The sequence below is a fragment of the Pleurodeles waltl genome, chromosome 12 (assembly GCF_031143425.1).
Source record: "Pleurodeles waltl isolate 20211129_DDA chromosome 12, aPleWal1.hap1.20221129, whole genome shotgun sequence".
In the NCBI taxonomy this organism is placed as follows: domain Eukaryota; kingdom Metazoa; phylum Chordata; class Amphibia; order Caudata; family Salamandridae; genus Pleurodeles; species Pleurodeles waltl.
Window position 1 is genome coordinate 704,922,888 of NC_090451.1, and position 21,510 is coordinate 704,944,397.

The following is a 21,510-nucleotide window of genomic DNA, read 5'->3' on the forward strand; positions in this document are numbered from 1 at the left end:
GTCAATTTAAAAAAAGCATTTCTAATGCATTTTTTTAATTTGCACATGGTTACCACCAAATTGAATGTGGTGGTAATAGCGATTCCTTAATGCCCAATTCGCATTAAGGAAAAGCTTGTTACATGTGCCTAAGAAATCGCAAATAAGGATTCCTTATGTGCGATTTCTTATTTAGAGAATCGCAATTTGCGATTCTCTAAACGGGGTCGCAATTTTAAGGCTATATGGAAGCTGTTATGTTTTGATGCTCCTAGGTTCTTCTATTTTTTCAGTTTGATAACTGTCTGTTGTCTGCATAGCTGTAGCAGGCGAGCTTCAAACTGTTAAGGTTTTGCAGTGGTTTAATGTATAAGCTAAAGAGTAGAGATTAAATGAGAGATCCTTGTGGAACTTGCTTTTATGCAGTAAAAATTTGAAAAGGATGCAGTGTGGTTAGCTGTCAAGGTTAGAGAAAAATCAGATGAAGCCGATACCAGCAATTCTAATTTCTTTCAATTTAAGAAGTAATGAGTCACGTGAACTGGGTCAAAACCCGCAGAAAGGCCCAAGAGTTGTAATGCAGTTACACAATTTTTGTTGATTATGTTTTTTCAAGTTGTCCTGAATTGTGATTAGGATAGATTCAGTTCCTCTCCCTGGGCAGAATCCTGTTTGCCAGTTTGAGAGTAGCTTGTTTTCTCATATGAATTCTGATATCCGGGCAAAATCGCTTTTTCCATAAGTTTGCTAAGGAAAGGCACATTGGGAATTGGTCTGTAGTTGTTGCAGTCTTTGGGGTCCAAGTTCTTAAGTACAGGATGCATGTATGTCTTCTTTAATATCTCTGGGAAAGTTCCTGTTTTAAGTGCTATTTCTGACTGGGATAAATGCTAATGCTGATTCATAGATCTTTTTGAAACAATATGGAGAGCCAGGGCCAGAAGGATAGCCAGCTGGGATATTAGCTTTCTGTAGGTCTTCAAATTCTGAAGCTGTAATTACTTAGAAGGGAGAAACAGAAAGAGGCTGAACATCTGCTTTGATTGTTGTTGGCTCTATAGAACGGGAAGAATTGTTTCTCTTGGTTGTTAGTTATAAATCCAGTGTGTCTGCTTTGTTTATTTAATGCATTACTAGTTTACTGCAGAAGTCTTGTGAAAGTGGGGTGTTAAGAGCTCTCTGGATTATGAAATTCCGATACAATTTTATGGAGTTCCTTGGCTGGGCATTTGGCAATGTCGATCCTGCTTGGAGTCGTGGATTTTTTGGTCTTCTTTATGTATGATTTGTACATTCTGTTGTGTGTGTAGAGACATTTTGTCTTGCGGGTTTTTTGGAATTGAGCCATCTGCGCTGAAGTGTTAAGAGATGTCACTTAATTTTTTTAGGCTCCTTATTTGCCTTCTTCCTTTTTTGCCTTGTTTCAAAGATGTTTCCGGATTAAAATGTTGAAGGCATATACATCTGGAGAGGTTTTCCACTGAGTGTATTGTTTCCAATTGAGTAATTATTGTTAAGTGATTCCAACAAGTTCATATTAATTTGTCCCAGTGTCTAAAATTTAAAATGGATTGGTGGGTTTTAGTTGATATTTTATAATGGGATATTGAATGAAAGTGTGATGATGTGATGATCGGCCATGTAACATGTGAGTTTCGTAGAACGGCGGTTAGGTACTGATTAGAGAATATTACATGCAATGTATGACCTACTACATGGGTGGGTCCAGAGATAATGTTTTGCAATTCGTGTCTATTGAGACCTGCAGGGATGTGGAATTCCTATCGCCTGACACCCAGGACATATTGTTTGTGGTCAAGGGCAACAAGTTTTCATGTTTATTTTGTACATGGGACAAGTAGGCCCAACCCCCTGCAGCACAAACCCTTTGGCTGCCAGTTTACAGAGAAGGGAAGTGCCTGCAGTTGAGGTAATAAGTGTATCCATATGTTAATGCTGTTCGAACTTGTATTTATGGTTCATTAATAAAACGCTTTCATTATTAGGGTGAGCGCTATAAAAAAAAGTTTTAAGGTCACACTGCACTACTGACAGTGGTTACGGTAAAAAAAAAAAAAAAAGATGAATTACATGTTTGAAAAGTTTCACAATATGAGGCTAAGTATAATGCTCCCTCAATGTTCTGATTAGATGCAGATGTGTGCAGAAGCTTGTAAGCAAGAGTGATGATTCTTTGCTTTCAAAATAAAATGCTTAAAATGTTCAGAGAAAAATGCAAGTAGGAAAAAAGTGTTTCGCTACTATGATATTTTAGGTACTATTTCTTTGAGGCGTCATTTAGTAAAATGTGTTGATGCATGCTAGTATTTCCCAAAAATATTCCTAATGGAAAATCAGTGTAGCCATTTTCAACAAGATTATGGGAAGCATGAAAATAAACAAGCACTGGCAAAGCCAACCAATACATTTTTTTGTGAGACTTTTGGTTTTGTCAATGCATGTCTTGTTTTGACATGGTTTTTGTAACACTTTAATGTTGTGGGAGCTGCCAGGCCCTCACCATTGTAGCAAACACTGGCAAAAAGAAAAAGAAAACGTTTTTGGTCTCAAAAAGCACACATTGCCAGCAGTGGTGTAACAAAGGCCCCGCAGCTCCCCTCCACAGGGCCCCCTGAGCATAGCAAAGCAAAACACAAACGCTGTGGGATGGCGTAACTGGATGGACGGAATGCGGAACCAATCAAACATTCACCCCCAGTCACAGATCTGGGTTTAATCCATCCATTATTTTGCTCACCATGCCACCCCAGTTTGAACCCAGCCATATGCAAATCAGTCTTGACCCTGTTCCTCATGGGAACAGTCCAGCCCGAACTGCCAGGCCAGGTTCTCCCTGGACCGGAAACAAGCATCCTGGGACCGGTTTCGGGGTTTCACCCCTCATCAGCCAGGCTAGCTTGAATCCAGTGGCACAGTGAGCCCGGGACCCACGTCTGGGCATACCCGGCGCACTTAGGGAGGCAAAAGCAAAGCAAAACACAAACGCTGTGGGATAGCGTAACTGGATGGACGGAATGCAGAACCAATCAAACATTCACCCCCAGTCACAGATCTGGGTTTAATCCATCCATTATTTTGCTCACCATGCCACCCCAGTATGAACCCAGCCATATGCAAATCAGTCTTGACCCTGTTCCTCATGGGAACAGTCCAGCCCGAACTGCCAGTCCAGGTTCTCCCTGGACCGGAAACAAGCATCCTGGGACCGGTTTCGGGGTTTCACCCCTCATCAGCCAGGCTAGCTTGAATCCAGTGGCACAGTAGCACCTGCACTGAGGGAGTCTGGAAGGGGGGCCCCTTCCGTGTTCTTTGTAGGGGAGCCACCTCTAGTTTCATTATGTCACTGATTGCCACAGTACTTCCTGGCACTGAACAAAACTACTTTGTGTGCCAATATGCTCCCTGTGGAAGAGCTGAATGTGATCAGTCACAGTAAAGCCAGCCGATAGGGAGAGAAATAGAAGTTTAATAAAAACAAAATGTCTTTGTTAACGCCAGAACTAATTAGGGACCCAATTCTTAAAGAAAGTCACATAAGTGCACCCATGGTATATGTCTTTGAATTAGTGGTTTTCATGAATTCACAAGTACTTACAAAAGTAGAACAGGAAATCGCACTCCTTGAAAATATTTGTGAACTGTATATTAGCATGAGCAAATATGCGTGTGTGGATTTGCTCATATGAAAATCTATCGTGTGTTTACAAGTTCACTTTCCCTCTAAACACTTTTTTCCCTACCCTGGAAGAACTTCGACTTCTGCCATGGTCAGGAGTACATTTAAAACCTTTCTCATTATGGGAAAAGATAAGAGAAGAGTTTGTGAAAATTCCACACCCCTGGAACTCATATGGTTGCATTTGGTTGAGGCATATTTGGCTTATCAACCCAAATGTTTAGGTTACAAATAGAACAGTTGTGTTGATAGATGTGAGACTGTGTCCATGAAATCATCAGTAAAGGTTCCAATGCTGGATGCAGCACTGTAGAGGAGGAAGTGGAAGGGGAAAGTGGGGCTGGTTGACATCTAGCTAAAAGGGTGATTGTTGTGGTGTCCTTAAACACAATGGCTAGTTTCTCCTCCTTTTTTTCCTACACGGTTATGTGTAACAGCGTGATAAACTGTAGGAATGGCTATATGCAATGCTAGGGTCTTGTCTTTTACCAACCGGGTTTCAGTGATAAATTGTATGTAAGGCTGTGTAACTGACAGTAGGTCAAAGGTGCACTTCTTTTTTCTCATGGAACAGGCATTTGTAAGCAAACAGTTTTGATGTGATAGTTTTATTTTGTGGAAAGGAGGGTATGCCTAAACACGGTGCAGAGTATTACAGGATGATGATTTGCCAGATGGTCTTTCTGTCATTGACGGACCTTAGAGGGCATCAGTGTTAACAAGATGGGCAGATGGGACTAAAAACTAGTTTGCTATTCATATGGAATCACAGCTAGATGACAGAGTGAGGGTGACATTCAAAGTAGTTTCAAAGTTTCCACTGGAGGCCAGGGCCTGACTGTGCTTGTGATGATGCACTCTAACCAGCGTGCCTGGGTTTGTACTTCTGCTAAATCAATGTTTCAGTGTTAATGAGTTGAGTGTCTAAGTTAGCAGTGTTTGATGAGTGATTGGGGATGGACCAAACCTTTATTTTATGTCTGCAGGCATGTCCATTGTCTGGTACACGTGTATTAGCGTAAGTCAAATGGAAACGGCAAGTGGTGATGGGTGCAGAGAGAGTAAGTTCATAAAAGCAGGATTAATCAAATATCTGAGAGAATGGCCCAGAGCAAACACAAGGGTATAGAAACAAGCCAGTGACGATTGTTACTTACATTACAAAAGTTGACAAATCAGTCTAATCTAATCATGAAAGTTTAAAACGATGATCACTGTATAATCCAGACTAACAGTACACTGATGTTTTGACTTGCAGGCCTAATTAATCTTAGGCCTTCATATAGACAGCAACAGTGATGTAGCACCCAAATAATACGTCATTGCCCAAACGCAGCAGCCACATCACCCTGGTATCAGGAAAATTCCTTTGCAAACACTGTCTGATTTTGAGGCTAATGGAAGGGGAACAGTCTTTTATTTACCTGTTTGATCTGCTCAATTAAAATATCTTTCAAAAGTATGGACCAGCAGGAGAGAGAGCAAACAGCCTTCTATGCTGCACAGCAGAGCCCCACGCAGTAGTTAGTATTAGTACCAAAGGCCATAGGACAGCAATGGGCGCTCACCAAAGTATTGTTGCATAATTGCCAAGTACCCCAGGTCCTGGAGAAAAGATCTGGACAGCCCATACCCGAAAACTAGGAAATCATAGTCTCTTTAGGTGCCTAGGTTGCAAGCTCATCTACATTCAATCTTCAGATTATCCTAATTCTCAGAAATAAGGTTTGAATCTATACCAGCAGGTTTACTACACAATGTACTTCTTAATATATTTCTATTTTTCTCCATCAGTAAAAAATTTCCCTTTGAAAAAATGCCTTGCTCTACAACTTCACTGATTATGGGGGTGTTTCCTTTGCATTGCCAACCTAGAAAGAAATGGAATTCTGCCCTCCTGGGTTGGAATGGCACAGAGAGGAGTTTCTGATTACTCACAAATGTGTAAGATTGTCAGTGTGCACACATTTTAGGTCGTTCCTGTTGTGGAATGCCCCAACCATAGAAGGAGAGTTAATCATACTGAAATCCCGTTGTGAATAAATTTAATTACAAGCACAAAACCAACTTTTTGTACAATCCACAAGCTGATTTGCACCTCTAACTGAGGTTATTTGGCATATGTTAAATTACACTTGAAAAAGCTTTGTGATTGAGGCCTCTTATGTCTGGACTGTAGGAGAGCTTCTTTTTAATTATTTAATTGTGAGTGGCATCAGACCATAAAATCTACACCTTCACTTTATAAACACTATTTGAAGTCCTACACTTGCTACTCCGGCCTGAAACCATCATCTCCTCCTTCTTCGGGGATGAAGGCAGGAATAGGTGCCTGTAAGGAAATGCTTCTTTTTGCCTGTTCACCCCACACTTTTGGACTGATGCTGCTGCTTTTTTTGACTTGAGAGTGTACTGACGCCTGCTAACCAGATCTCAGTCCCTAGTATATGGTATGCAGGGCGTGCTCACTTTGGGCTGCAGCACTGTTTATGCCACCCTTTGTGTGACAAAATACAAACTGGCTCCCAGCCTGCCACTGCAGACTGGAAGGACAGTGGCTTCACTGCCACTTCAACTTTGCCATTTAAACCAATGTCAAAGCCACCCTATCCCTTTACATTATACTTAAGTCTCCCCTACGGAAGGCCTATATAGTCTAATTGCAGGGTGATTTATTTTGCTAAGTAAGACATATGTTTTACAATTTGTCATAGCAGCAACACTTCCAAATTGTCGTTTTGCTGTGGGTAAATTGGTAGACCCACTAGCTAATACTGGGTTACTGTGTGGCATCCCAACCCGACTGACTTTTGACTGGACTACCAAACTGGGTCATATATGGTATCAAATTAATCGTGGCATTAAATGAGACCTGATGACCAGGTAGAAATTAATGTCACTGTTAACAATAGGCAACTTTTAGAATGTTGACACTTTGTACTCTGCTTGTCCAGTGGCCTCACAAATGTGGATTTCTGACCACCTGGGGGAAATGTGTAAACGACTCCCAGGCTCAGCAACAAATGCAGTGACGCACCTCCTCTGCCAGGATTGGCACTCGAAGGTGTTAGCCCAGAGGCGTGCTTTAAAGTGGAAGCCGCCTTTGATGGGTCACCCAGCCCAACACCCCTGAGCAGGATGCCTTTTCCTCCCACTGACAGGGCCAGAGATGAGAAACTTGCACCCTAACCACTTTTACAGAGGGCGTGTTGCCCTCAGGTAGCCACACCTCTAGGGTGGACTACCTTGCTCCTCACAACCGAGGAAGAATTGTGCCATCTGGAAGGGAGCAAGAATGGGGCATTCTGGGATAGCTGATGCCACGCATCTCAGGAACTTCGTCACTAAGTAGGAGGGGACCCAGTAGCCCATTAGCTGGTCACCACGTGGTCCCCTCAGGGCACTTTCCTGGGATAAATATGGCATGCCTGGCACATTGACCCTCACAACTTGCTGCACTTGGAAGGAGGAGGAAGATGACCACTTTGCACCCGTTGGAAGTGCACAAAGAGAGGCTGCGATGCTGTAGCGACTGCACCTGCTGCACTTCAGGCTACCTGAGTTTGAAACCCTGTTCTTATTGCCTATCCTGGGGAAAAGCTGATTCCCGACCCTAATCCGGAAGCAAAAACTCCAAGGCAGCTGGATGGCCTCCCAGAACGGTACTGGGGACATTAAAGCTGAAGGAGCCCATGTCGCATCTCTGGTAGCCACTGCAGATGTTTTGCTACTACCGGACGCCAGGCACCTCAAATGGCAATTCAGAGATAGTCAAAAGGTGCACCAGTGTCTGCTGGACCCCTGAGCATTGGCTGTGACTGGATTCATCACCCAAGAGTGACAAAAGCCTCCACCAAAAAATTTCACCGTGACCGCTGTGTTGCAAAAGCACAATGTCAGCATCGGCAGCCCTTGGAACCCTCCAAAGAGGACTTCGGGATCCGTGGTCGAAGTTGCCCCTACTCACCTTTGGACCGAGGACTCAACTGGACTTGACCACCGACAACCGTACAACAACAGGGGCATCCTTGAGCATCTTTGAGCTCCGCTGGCCTCGCACTTGCTGCCGTCCCTCGCACCCGCCGCTCCACGGCGGGTGGGAGATCTTTCTCCTTCCTGGCGGCCAAGACCTGGAACTCCCTCCCCACCAGCCTCAGGACCACCCAGGACCACTCCGCTTTCCGGAGACTCCTAAAGACTTGGCTGTTCGAGCAGCGATAACCCCCCCTTTCCCCCCTAGCGCCTTGAGACCCGCACGGGTGAGTAGCGCGCTTTATAAATGTTAATGATTTGATTTGATTTGTCCCTCAACATCAGGAACACTCCACTGTCGTCTATAGCAGTCCTCCTGTAAAGTTTGGACCTTGCTCTAAAAACGTTCTGGTAGCTAGGTAACTGTCCAAAGGATCCTTTCTGTCACCCCAGACTTCTTTCCTGTCGGACATGGTCACCCAACTCGGGGTGTTGCCAAACTAACTTTTGCAAACTTTTAAAATGTTTTGTTGGCCAATGCTTGTTTGCAGATGATATGAGTTGTTTATTATTACTAAAATCTGTATCTCTGGAACCCTCTGGTGGATTTTGATGGTTAAGTTCGCTAAAGATTTATAAAATCTGCTCTATTTTTATAAAATTGTGTCTTGTTTCTTTCGTGTCATGTGACTTTCTTATTCTGTTTGGTGCTGTTAAATGCTTTATACATTGTTCCTTTGCCTTACTGCTCGAAGCCACATTGTTCCTTTGCTAAGCCTTACTACTCGAAGCCACAGCTACCCAGGGTTGAGCTGAGGTAAAGTATACTTACCTGATTGGACCCAACTTGGTATTTGTGAGTGTACTGCACAATAAGGCATCCCAGCCATACCACTGTGAAAGAGATGTATAGTAGATGCGTCAGAGCTGATTGTTATATTGGCGAATGTATGGTTAATAAAACATATTTCACAGTATTCTCATTGCACCAGTGACTACCAAGGACAAACCCTGTTAGCTAAAACATGAGACAGCCCCTTCACTACCTAGTCAAGACTTCCTGAAATAATTTACCTAATCAAGTGGAGTTAAACACATCTTCATTCATATGAGAGCCAAGGGCTATGGAAGGCGGAAGACGTATGGAAGACATTTCCATGTATAAAGGACGTCATTGCAATGGCATATTTCATGAGTGATTTCATGAATAATTTGCATCAACTTTGATAAATGCAAAATGAGACCTCATTTCACCTCTCCACTTCGAGGACCTGGTCAAAGAGCAGAGCTGCTATACTAGAGCTTGTGAACCTTGCCCTTTAGCATCACTTTCCTGCCAGGTGAATCCCACTCGATCACCTCCTCAGGAGGAAAGCAGGCATCAGGGCAATTATATGATGTTCATCAAAGGACACTTGAGAAGAAAACCCAAAGACTCCCAAAATCTTTCAGTAGAGTAATTTTATGGCTCTTTTTCACTTATGGCCTCCTATCGCAATGGGTTTGAGGGAACTGGCTCCTAGATGATAAATAATAAAAACCAAGCCAAGGTCAGAGCAAAGGGAGCTGAGTCTCTGATGTAAAGTTAATGAACACAGATGCAGTGTAGTGTAGGATTAGAATGACACTTTGAACAGTCAATCTACAATCTCAACTGAAATTTGTTATGTGCAAAGTTACTGTAAACTGGTATTCCTAAAACCTGACAAACGTTACCATGTGTGGTGTCAAGGAGTTCAGACCGTGCCCACTGTCTGTGCTAGTAAGTGGGATGAGCTTAGGTGCTGTGAATGATCATAGCGGGTGTCAAGGATGGAGAAAGTTGTAATGTCAACCACTCCAGGTCTCAGAAGAACACGAGATGTGAAGGAGGCTACAACAGCAGAAATCTTCCCCAAGAACAGTGGGCTTGTATAAGCAGCAGTTGGGGTCCCTTAATATGAAGCTGCTGTGAATTTAAAAAATGTGTTTAAGCTCAAAAGAAGCGTTTGGATCTCCTTACTAAAACATATGAGTGGGATTATTAGCAGTTCAGAGATCAGTGCTGCTATCCAGCTTAATTTAATCATTATGGGTCTTTTTTGCATTCTGTGGAGGAAGCATATATGTGTATGTGTGACATTTTGCAGGAGACCTTCTTTAAAAGTATGAAACTACTCTAGAGTAAACCCCAGTGCACTCATCTGCAGAACCCAACATCCTATTTACTTGTACCCTGGTCTCATATACAGAACACTATAATGTGCCTGACTGTTTGTATAGTATTTATATAAGAGCTACTGATTGTAAATCTGCTGTATTTATTTGCTAAATAAAGTGCTAGCTTGCATCCAACAATGCTTCTTTCTCAGTTCTATATGAGCCTTGTTTCATACACAGTTGGAATGCATAAATGTCCACACAATGACTATGAATGTAAAAGTGGAAAGGAGAAGAGTTTGGAAAGTAAAAGGTGGTAGAAACTACTCTGTGAGGATATGTGGCATCTCTAGTGAAGTCAAGAGGCAGCACCAGGGACCTCCTAGTTCTCCCATTATCCCAAACCTGGTGGATGGAGCAGGATATTATTTTTGAGACGTTCTCTTTTGCAGAGCACCAGTTTTGTGGGGGGAAGCTGGAAAAGCCCCAGGGCCACCTGACGACCCCCAACTGGCCAGACAGTGATTACCCTCCCGGCATCAGCTGCTCCTGGCACATCATCGCATCCAAGGAAAAGGTTAGTGAGAGCTGGCACGTATGGCACATTAGACCTGCCTTATTTTTTATCCGCACACAGAATTTGATGCCACAGATAATGCTAGCTCAGCCTGCCTAGACAGCCGACATTCCTTTTGGCTCCTAGCACACAGATCTTATCATTCTCCATGGTTTATGAATTCTTTCATTCTGCTGTGAAACTTTGTGGGTGAAACTATTTCACTGCCAGATGTTAGTGTGACTTCTGAACTCAGAATAACCTCAAGGGCGAGGAGCTGGTTGTTTGGGTGACCCCCAAGAATTAGTTTAAACTGCTTACCTCACATTATGTGATCGAGAAATGGCCTGTGGAACTGACAGTTCCCCTACTAGGGTGATTTTTTTAGTTTACAAAATTGGTGCATCAAAGTACAATTAGCTTTTTATGTATGCTAATAGGCCACACTCTTCTTGTAATTTTTATCTAGGTAATTGAACTCACTTTTGGAAAGTTTGATGTAGAAGGTGACAGCTACTGCCGCTATGACTACGTTGCTGTCTTCAATGGAGGTGAGAGTGACGACTCAAGGCGCATTGGAAAGTTCTGCGGAGATAGTTCACCCAAGTAAGTAAAAGGCTTAGCTCAAAGAAACACACTGCTCTTGACTACAGTTTGCATGTTTCACTCCACTCCCAGACCTTCTTCTGGACAACCTACATAGATGCAGAAACTTGAGTGGTAGCAAGATTCTGTTTTGTTATTGTTATTACACAGTTAACGTCCTGTGACAGATCAAAAAACACTGCATTTTGTATGGTTTCTATTCCTCGGTATTACTCTGATTTGCACACAACCTTCTTTTCAGGACACATGCATCAGTTCTCAATTATTATTAATAATTCTGTTATGTTATGTTATGGGTCAGGGTCTCTTGGGAGTTTGGGGGTTGCTTGGGTACAGTACAGCTGATGTCCCAGCTTCATCTTCCAGACTCAAGCGTTTTCATTTGTGGATAAAACTTTACGTGAGTAAATTACAAATGGCTTGATATGTAAAGCTATTTGCGTTTCTGAGTTCAAAATAGGCGGGCAAACAAACGCATTCAAAATTGCAATTCTGTTTCACAGAATCGGAATTGGCAGAAAATTACCTGCACAAATGGGATTTGCACATATTGAGAACCTGCCAATATGTGGTGGATTTTAGAAGTGGGTTTTCCAAGGAGGTCCTACCAATAAATGTATATGGACACCCACAAAAGCAAGCACAGGATGTGACACCAATAGATACAGGCATCGCCAATTGCTGTAGTTTTATTTTCTCCATGGTGTGTGAAATTATGTGTACGATTCTTGGTTAGACGAAAGACATATCATGAGCCTAGAAGTGTTATGGCTATGAAAGAAGCTAAAAGGTGACTTTGTGAGTGAAACATGCTTGTCGAATCGGTTAAATAACCCAATAGATGGTGTAACACAGATCACTGTGAAAGACAGAGGAGACAGCACCTAAATATGTAGCATAGTCGGGATAAGCCCCAAAGCAATATATCACAGCTAGACGTGTGGTGGTTCCGTACATATTATCCCTTACAGACAGCACGAATCTCCAGTCCCTCCAGAGGACCAGAGCTGCCTAAAATGGGAAGTTATTGATGCCTGCACTGGTCAGAGTTTTATCCCCCAGGATAGTTTTGTTGATTTTTCATTATTCTAACTGTTGACACTGTTTTTTTTATTTTATTTGGTAGAGTGGAGGAACATTACTTCCTTGATCACTTCCCTTGTTTTTAACCTTGACCTAGACCCCTTGTCCAAAATAAACATATTGATGGTAGGGTCCAAAGCCAATTTTAGTACACTCTCTACAGCTTTTAAGTTTCCTCGTAGGTCTGAATCTACTGCTTTGGCTAACCATGGCAATCATCCAAAAAGATCTCGGGTAAAGAGCCCCCTAGAGGGGCCCGTGGGACATTGCAGCGCCAGGCCGACGAGGAGCAGGTCCTATGATGAAGCATGACACTCATCAGGTGTGTGAGGGCCCTTACTTCTACTTTCAATAGTGCCCTTTCGGCCTGTGGTCATCCCTTTAGAACAGTGCACCTTATCTATTTGTAATTTAACATTAGGAGGATGTGGACTGGACCATTTTGAAATCTTCCTGTCCCTCCATTTTACTTGTATCAGAATAAACAGGACCACAGTAAACCTCAGTCTTAGTACTGTCAGGGGATATGGTACCTTCCTTAACCACAGGTGACCACCAAGATAAAATAGCCTAATCATAACTGCATGTGCAGTATCCAGAGACTTAAATGAACCCCTTAGTAGCTGCCCGACTCTCTCTTTGCCGATCTAACAGGCTTGTAGCATTCATCTCTGTTCTGAAAGAAATGGTTTCCTGCAGCCTTAGAGTTCTTCTCCTGCACAAGATGGCTGCACCAGGCTCTTTCTGCTGGCCATTCTTACCCACAGGCTACCTGTCTGTAAGTGTAACTTCAAACACTTACAAAACTAGTAGCCTGTGACTGCCATTTAAGGGGTGCATGTGAGTCATAAGGTACCATCCAAGCAGTCTAGATTTGCAATAAAGAAAACTCAAAGTGTAGACAAAGGCTTGAGTTCCACTGTTGTTTGTCTCTTCAGATGTGTGTTTCTCTCAGTATTCCTGACCGGCTACACCATGTCATCTACAGAACTGGAAGGTGGTTCAGGGGAAGCTATGGACAAGCAACTAATATAACTCAATGCCCTTCTTATGCTATGTTATAGATTTCTTATGAAACGCACTGTCACTCAAAGTTAGATTGACAGAGGAGTGGCCCAACCTAAAACAGCTGATTTAGACAAAGCAGGGATTGAATAAAAAGGTTTCAACCCTTTTCTAAATAATAGTTGAGAAGCAATGGTCATAAATAAATTGGAAGAGGGTGTCCTATGGAAAATGCACGAACAGTGAATGCTCAATCTTCAAATTACAATGTGCGAAAATGAGGCATATGCAGGAGCAGTTGATTTGATGATCAAAAGCACGGGGTTTACATATGACCAAGAGGAGAGAAATAAATGTAGGTGCTGTTCCATATTGTCAATGATGAATCCACCATCTGTTCTAGAAATCGATTCAGGGCTTCCAAATAATCATGTGGCATGGCTGGATACGCCATGTCGGAGAAATACCGCTTCTCTTCAGTAACACATCCAGGCCACTGCAAAGTGATATCTCTCGCTTGCTTACCATCTCCATGTATAGTCACTTTGGCAGGAGGCCCAGGCCGTCCTTACATGTACACCTCTGCTCTAGCAACTGGAGTCAAGGTTTGTGCCAGACAGGCAGTACCCCATCAATGCCAGAGCGCTCTGTATAGCCCGGTCTGGGGTAAGAATATGGTGGGAGAAAAGGTAGGTGTTGTATGTTCACTGGGTGGTTCAAGATGTCAGTCATGTCCATCAAGCAAAATTTACCAAAGGAATTATAATAACGAAAAGAAACAAAGCTGTGCTGCCTGCAAAACTAGGAATGTCACAGTCAAGGCTCACAAGGACAAGAGAGAATATGTGGGGCAGGTTCATCTTCCTGTGGCTGCTGCTCACTGTGGTTATCAAGAGAACCTTTATGCATTGATATCTATTGCATGAATGCAGCCTACATCATCCCAGTTTCATAAAATTGCACACATGCTGTCAGCCCTGGTGACCAGCAAAACTAGTGCTACTCACGACTGGAGAAGAAACCAAGGACATGGAAATCAGAGCAAAGTGAATCCCCTTTGATAGCTGCACTCATGAAGTGCATGTGAAATATTTGTGAGGTTGATGTCTGTTAATGCAAGCACTTTTAATACAGTTTACTGCTGTTGTGCATTTTGTGGCACACCACATCCATAAAAGTCTCTTGAAGAAATACAGGAAACACACCCTTAACCTTGTAACATCTGTCCACAGTAGAAGTTTTCCTAAAAGTGCATTGTTCTGTGGTTCTAGTATACACAGAGAATAAAAGTGATACTTCATGTTCGTGGACCAAAGGATTCTTCATTCAACTTCCAAATGCATAGCCTGGAAATATTCCACAGTTGACATTCGACTTGATCTTTATTGGTGCTTTTACTCTGAATCAACTTGTGGGGTTTACTGTGTAATCCAGGTTTTCTCATAATTCACTGTGACTCTAGTTGAGCTGTAATCACTGTTCCGCAAACATGATCAAATGGTTTGGGACATATTTATTTCAGTGAGAACGGGATCAGATGCCAGTTGAACTCTGTTGGGATGCTGTTCATCACAGCCCTATGGATGATTGTTTTTTTTTTTCTTTAGCACAGTGTATTCAGATTCCAATGAGCTTCTGGTCCAGTTCGTGTCTGACCTGAGTGTCACTGGCGATGGGTTCACTGCAACGTACAATGTGATAGAAAAATCAGAAATCAAGGAGAAATCCCCTACTTCAGGATCTAAGCCACTACCTGGAAACATCCCAGATCAGAAGCCAAAACCTGCCCATAAACCTACCCCTGCAAAACCCACTCCTGGGAAGCCGCCAAAGCCAACGCCAGCAAAGGCAACACAAGCACCCAAGCCAACTAAAGTGCCAAAGCCAACCAAAGCAGCAAAACCAACAGTCATGGCGAAACTTTCAAAAGTGTTGAAAACCACAGCTGTTCCAAAGTCATCTCAAGTGAGACCTGGAAGGGAGAAAGTGACGCCAAGAACCGACACCACTGCTATTCCAACAACTACAGCAGAAGGTCCAGGTAAGAGCCATCCTGATACAGATAACTAACGATCCCAATAAGCACTGTCCACTAATCTTAAGTAGATGGGTTTATGTCAAAATCTGACCCTCAAGGCACTTTTCTTAAGCAGCCAGCATCATTAGCCTTATTAGCAGAGGTTAGGGAAGGCAAGCAGGAGAGCACAGAAGGGAGAAAACAGCAGTAAAATCAGCGTTGCAAGAAGGCAACTCACTTGCAACATTTTGTTTGAACATCCAGCACAATCAGGGTTTTTGGGGTGAAAGGAAAAGAAAAAAAGCAGTAAAGAATACCAGAAAGATGTCAAGCATGCACAGTCTGACCATTATTTGAGACAGAAAGAAAAGATGATAGCGCATAAATGAGTGGCAGGACAAAGAGCATGACAGCGGATGGATAACTGTTCCTGGAAGAGCATGTAGTGCAGGTTCTTACAAAATTCAGTGCTCCGTAGCCGCCTTTAGGTGACATATGGTGCTCTATAAAACTCCCAAATAAATAAATTAAGCTCATTTGGATTCTACTCACAAGTTGAGAACCCCAAATCAATCACATACTAGAGACATGACAGGAACAGGATGGATGTTGGGAATAAACATTGACTAAACACACACAACCATGAATGAATAGAACAACAGTTGTATCTGTCATAATAGTCCAGCCTGACGAGGGGAGAAATAAGTGCACCCAGGAGATGCTCCTCTTGACAAAGGTGTGACTAAAAAGGGCGTTGCCCCTCTCATGGACCTGGATAATAGAGATTCCCGAACTAAGGGTCCCTAGTACGGATGTGGTCCTATGTAGGGTAGGATCCCTTGTGGGTATTCCCTGAAAAGTGTCTTGTAGGTTGTACTGAATTTTTGGTGAATTGAGATCCGAGGCCCTGAAGAATACCTGAGATCCGGATGGGCTTATAAGAATGGTCAGAAACATGTTGGCTTTAGTAGGTGACATGAACCATTACTATCGTGGCTTCACCGTATGATTTTACCAATACCTGTGTTCTCCAATTCAAAGGAATTACCAGGGGTAAACACAAGATATTTTTATAAGTCAGGATCCCAGCCTTTTTATCCAGTTAAAATTTATCAAGAACTCCCCTCTGCTCAAAGGAGCCAGACAGTTGAGTCCACCCTGGTGGTAAAAACTTTACCATGCTGGGGATAGAAACCAAGGATGAAGCATGACACTATGAAGTGTGTGAGGCTTCTACTTCCATAAAGGGGCATAACCTGAGTGAGGTCTTGTGAGCCTAGTAATTTACCTTAAGAGGTGTTAAGGTATAATAGTAAAAGCAGTCATTTTGTTGTGTTTTTTTTGTATCTGTTGCACCCACTGGGTTGCATGTCCCACGGCAGCCTATGTCAGTCAGAAATACTCATTAGGAATAACTCTTTTACACTCACAGCCTCATTATAAGAGTCAGGGAAAAGCAATGTCTGAGCCTGATTCTCAGTTTCATGCAGAGTAATGGGGAAACACATGAGTTAACAATATTTGCAACCAGACCTATGGTTTCTTGCGCCCACTTTGGCTGAGCAAATTCTCCCAGGTATTACCTAGAGATAATTGTGCAGGCGAAACACAGAACTAAGCGTAGAACGAAGCACAATTTGCACAGAACCCATGATTTAGAATTTGACAAAAACATATCTGTGCCTATTGTTAAACTTACTGTGCCACTGAGAATCAGGCAGTTGACAAAAGGTCTCTGCACCAAGCGAAGTTAAGCAAGTATCACTCCTGCAAGCTTCTGCCATTACGTCCGCATGAAGTATGTTTATGGTAAGTGGCTGACAGAGGAAGAGTGCTACTAATATAGAGGAGTCATTGGGGTTATTCAGAGGAAGACGGGCATCCTCCAAAATTTTGCAGATGTCCAATTTGAAGAAAAGTGTCTTAGTGTGTTTATTGAAGGTGCACACCGTCAACTGAGGTGAAGGCAAATCTTCTATTCAGTTGAAGACTCACAACCCGGAGCTGGGGGTGTAGATTTATAGGGCCACTTCTTGTTGAGGCTCTATGCAACTTCATGCCTTTGAAATGATTTACACTTGATAACTGAAGTCCTATTTGACTATGTCCTCTTGTGCTCTGTCAGAAACGTAGGAGGGGGGGGGGGGGGTGAGGGGCAGAACAGATCCTAATCCCATGCTTTGTTAGTCATTTAGATGTAAATTTCACAAATGGCGCACCTTTTGTTCGCAGTCAGCATTCCTTCACGACCACGGAGCACGAGGACATACAAACATGGTAACTACAGCAGTATCTTTGCCATGTGCACATCTCGGCTCTTCTTAAAACATCATAATGTACCCACATTGGCCTTTTATGGTATTTTGAAAGTGATGGAGAACATGCTTTATTTGTATCTACTTTTAGACATCTGGATATGAAGAAGTTTTAGCTTGGTTACCATTGCAGCATTTTAGTCTGAATGCACCTCTAACAGTTCTGCAAACATAGGGACATGTCAAGGCCCTCTCCGGATTTTTTTTTTTCTGGGTTAATTCACAAACAGAATTGTGAACCAAATAACTGCATACTGGTGTCAAAGCAAACAATATTAATTAGGTGGTCTGGGTACTGATACCTATGTTTGTTCCTTTGATCCTTCAATCATATTTTTGATATTGTGTGAGCACTGATAAAGAACAGTAGAGATTATTTGCCGATTTTTCCAAGCGTTGGTGAAGACACTTGTGTGAAGCCCCAAAAGTTGTTTGGAGTATGTGAGTTATGTGCCAGCACTGGCCTGAATGGGGATTACAGGTGGTTCAGATTAGGGCATGGCCATAGTCTTGAACATCCCATATGGAAATGGTTTATGTGCACCCTCCGTACTCGAAGAAACATATTAAGAAGCTATCAGCAACTCTGTCACCACTGTCCTCTGGTTCGACTCCCAGCACAATAAAATGCAGAATGATACAGAGAAATTGTGAAGATTCAAGAAACAAAACATAGTTAGATTGAACTTTGTGGCAACACATTATTAGAACTCTTGAGGGCTGGCCCTATCCCTCATAAACTCCAATTCAAAAATATTTCAGTAATTTTGAAGGAAGACGAAATATACTGTACTGACTACAGCTACATAGGGACCAAATGTTTTAGAAACTGGATGTCCTTTGAATCGAGGCAGCACAAAGATTAAGAATTCAAAAGTTGCCAGAAATCTAAAAACTGGAGGTTGATGTCAGGCAAAATGATGCAATAGCTGATATAAGGAATTAAATGACAGAGTTCAGAAGACGCTTCAAAGAATCACACATTCAAAAATTGACTGTACTCGAAAAGGACAACAGATTTTTACAACTGAACAGCAAATTTTAAATCAAATCTATTTTCCAGTCAACATAAGCAGGATACAAATACTGCTCAAGAAAAAAAATCATCACATTATCCTAGATTTTCTCCTCATCCATCTTTAACAGAGAACAAGATGCAGGAGAGGAAAACTCAAACTCTTGATTTTAAACACAATAGCTTAGTAAATAACCTAATTTTTAAGGAAGTGAAAGAGGAAGGAAAAAGGGACTATACAAGCAAAATTACAGAACAGGAGAGATCAAGAGAGGGAGACAAGTCTACAAGTGGTAACAAACAACCCCACTGTGAACCTGTCCAAGCACACACTAACAAAGGACCAAATGTCATTATTGTCCCAAGGACTAACTTTTGTTCCATCCAAAGCAAATGGCATTGTGCAACTTAACTCTGAACAACTTGGAGGCCTCAAAAAATTGAGATTACAGTTTACCTTACAAAACAAGTGGAACAATGTAAATGCTGTCACCATTGCAATGATGCCTCCGTCCGCAGAGATCCATGACATCTGATAACATTTGAGAAGACAGTACTGTGAGCTATTATTTAAAATTCAGCCTTCTAAAAATCACAAAAAGTGGCTCCCCACCAACTAATGAACAAAAAGGACATTGTTGTCAAATCTATGGACAAGGGAGTGACAGTGATACTGGACAAGCAAGACTACGTTCATGAAGACCTTCGGGAACCTTCCAGTCAGGTTCACTACCTAGAAGTACAGAGGCAGCCCACTCCTACGTTACAAGGATCCAAAAGCAAGTACAGGATGCAGATGGGTTGAGCACAAAATAAATGAAATTCCTTACGAACAGAGATCCACACTTACCAACCATATACATGTCATCCAAAATTAACATAACCCCCACTCCTGGGATTCACTATTAGATGCCATCCCTAATTTCATTGATACCTTCTTAAAACCATTTGTAAGACTCACCAAATGTTATGTTCAAAACTCTGTGGATCAGATCAACTTACTAGAGGGAATGCAATTTGACAAAAGCAATCAGATTTTAATAACCTTTTGTGTAGAAGCCCAACGCACTATGATACTCCCTGAGACATATCATTAGAAGTCATCAAACTTTACCTAGAAAGACACCCAAGACAACATCAAGAACCCACAGAATTCCTCCTTTGTTTGGAAATAATTGCCCTAAAGCACCATTTTGTACATTGCATTATGAGTTTTATCTTCATGTGAAGAGGGCACCCCTGGGGTTTCCTGTGTGCCAGAGCTGGCAATACTTTACAAGGTGGAATATGAGGAGAGATCGGTCAGTAACAATCCTTTTAGGGAAAATATAATAAGTTTGGAAAATATACATTTATGATGTTTTGGATTTTGGACAAGGTCAAAGACAAGTCTGAACACTTATTTTAATTGATTGAGTCACCAGTCATCATATATCATATTTGTGAATATAATGCTAGACCCACAATTTACTTCCTGGCTATTTGGATCAAAGAAGAAAACCGCAACCTTTGTACATTCCTACAAACAAAATCTACACCTACGATCAGTTTACTTCATGACTGGAATTTCCATCCCAGATGTCTCAGAGGCAATTTGCCACAGGGTCAGTTCTTAAGGTTTTGAGCCAACTGTACGATCAAAGAAAAGTACTTTCATAATTCAGAACCACTCTTCTACATACATACGATAAAAGCGTATGCAAAGAAACTAATTAAATACCTGGTTTACTACCAAGGTGACATTTCCCTCGAGCAAAGAAAAGGCTTCAAAATTAAATATCTGTGTACTCACCTTCTGCCTCCATGCCAATGATTTTACAACGCTTATAAATCAGAATTGGTACACACTGTCAGCATGGGACTGCCCGCTGGAAAACCTTGTTTGAACGTAGTAAATAGAAGTTTATGAGTTGAACTAGTTTAGGAGTATGTGGACCTAAATTCAGATGTCCTCATTACATTTCCATCTATGATGAACCTCCCTCAAGGTCACAACAGATGAGGTCAGTTTTTACTATGTAACCAAACCATTAAGGGTATACACCTATATTGAAGAATACATCTATAACAATATCATGATTAAGCACCTCTCTTTCTAAAACTGCAATACAAACAAGCATTTTCAATGCAACGGGTCTCGCGTTTGCTCGTGTTAGAGCTGATAGCGTTGTAAACTCCTAACCCGACTTTTCACCTATCAGCAAAAGTGCATTTATGTACGTAACCCAAAAAAGTGCAATTAACTGTGTAAAGCGCTCGACTTCTGCCAAGCGAGATCGCGCTGGGAAAATAGAGAAACAGTAGCCCACGAGCCAGACAGAAAACAGCGAGCCTCGCATGTTTTCTGTACTTGATCGATGCACTCGAGGAGGGCTATCCACCGGAAAAGGCATGACATGTGCATGCCTTCCACTAATGAAATCAAGCAGATTCTAACAGGCAAGCCCACAAGCCAATGACAGACACTGACGTGACGTGGACAGGGCTCTGAGCCCTTTTTAATTACTAAAGCGTCTCGCTTAGCGAAACGCAAGCGCATGCAACGCAGGCTCGAGCCTAAAAAGTAATCAATGCCATGATCTGCCATGTGGTGTCTTCTTATATAGGAAAACCAACCAGAAAGTAAAGAACACATTTGTCAACATAATTCCAGGATCGGATGCAAAATTAGGACTGCAGCTCTGATTCATCATGTTCTTCAATCTGGACACATGGAGGATCAATATAAATGGAGAGTATTGGATGTCGTAAAAGAAAACCCAATGAGAGGCAGTACTAGAACATTTTCACTGAAATTAGAAGCAACCTTGATTCTTAAGATTAAAATTATAATTTTGGTTTAAAAAAAGCCTCTGGTCTACTCAAAATATTATAATATTTTGTACCTATCTCAAGACTTGATCTCATATGGAAAGATGAAGAGCACGATCCAGTCCTGCTATTAATCACCCATAAACCTGATACAGGACAGCAGTGGTGCATGCCTTCATCATTCATGTATTTGCAGACACAGAGAATAGCCCAAACAAACTTCTAGACCTCCACACATCTTACTACCACAAACCTAAGACTGGTTTCCATGATCTCTACTGTTATAACTCATTGCTGCCATAATTAAAAGAAATT

The 21,510-nt window shown here is 42.1% G+C and overlaps 1 protein-coding gene across 1 annotated transcript in view; it reads left to right on the plus strand.

Moving 5' to 3' along the window:
- The window catches only part of PCOLCE (procollagen C-endopeptidase enhancer), a 171,870-nt gene that overhangs the window by 132,940 nt on the left and 17,420 nt on the right, over positions 1–21,510 (plus strand). Inside the window, exons 4-6 of the mRNA XM_069215659.1 lie at positions 10,240–10,364; positions 10,813–10,949; positions 14,645–15,078. Of these exons, the coding sequence (XP_069071760.1) occupies positions 10,240–10,364; positions 10,813–10,949; positions 14,645–15,078 (696 nt within the window). The remainder of the gene's footprint in view (positions 1–10,239; positions 10,365–10,812; positions 10,950–14,644; positions 15,079–21,510) is intronic.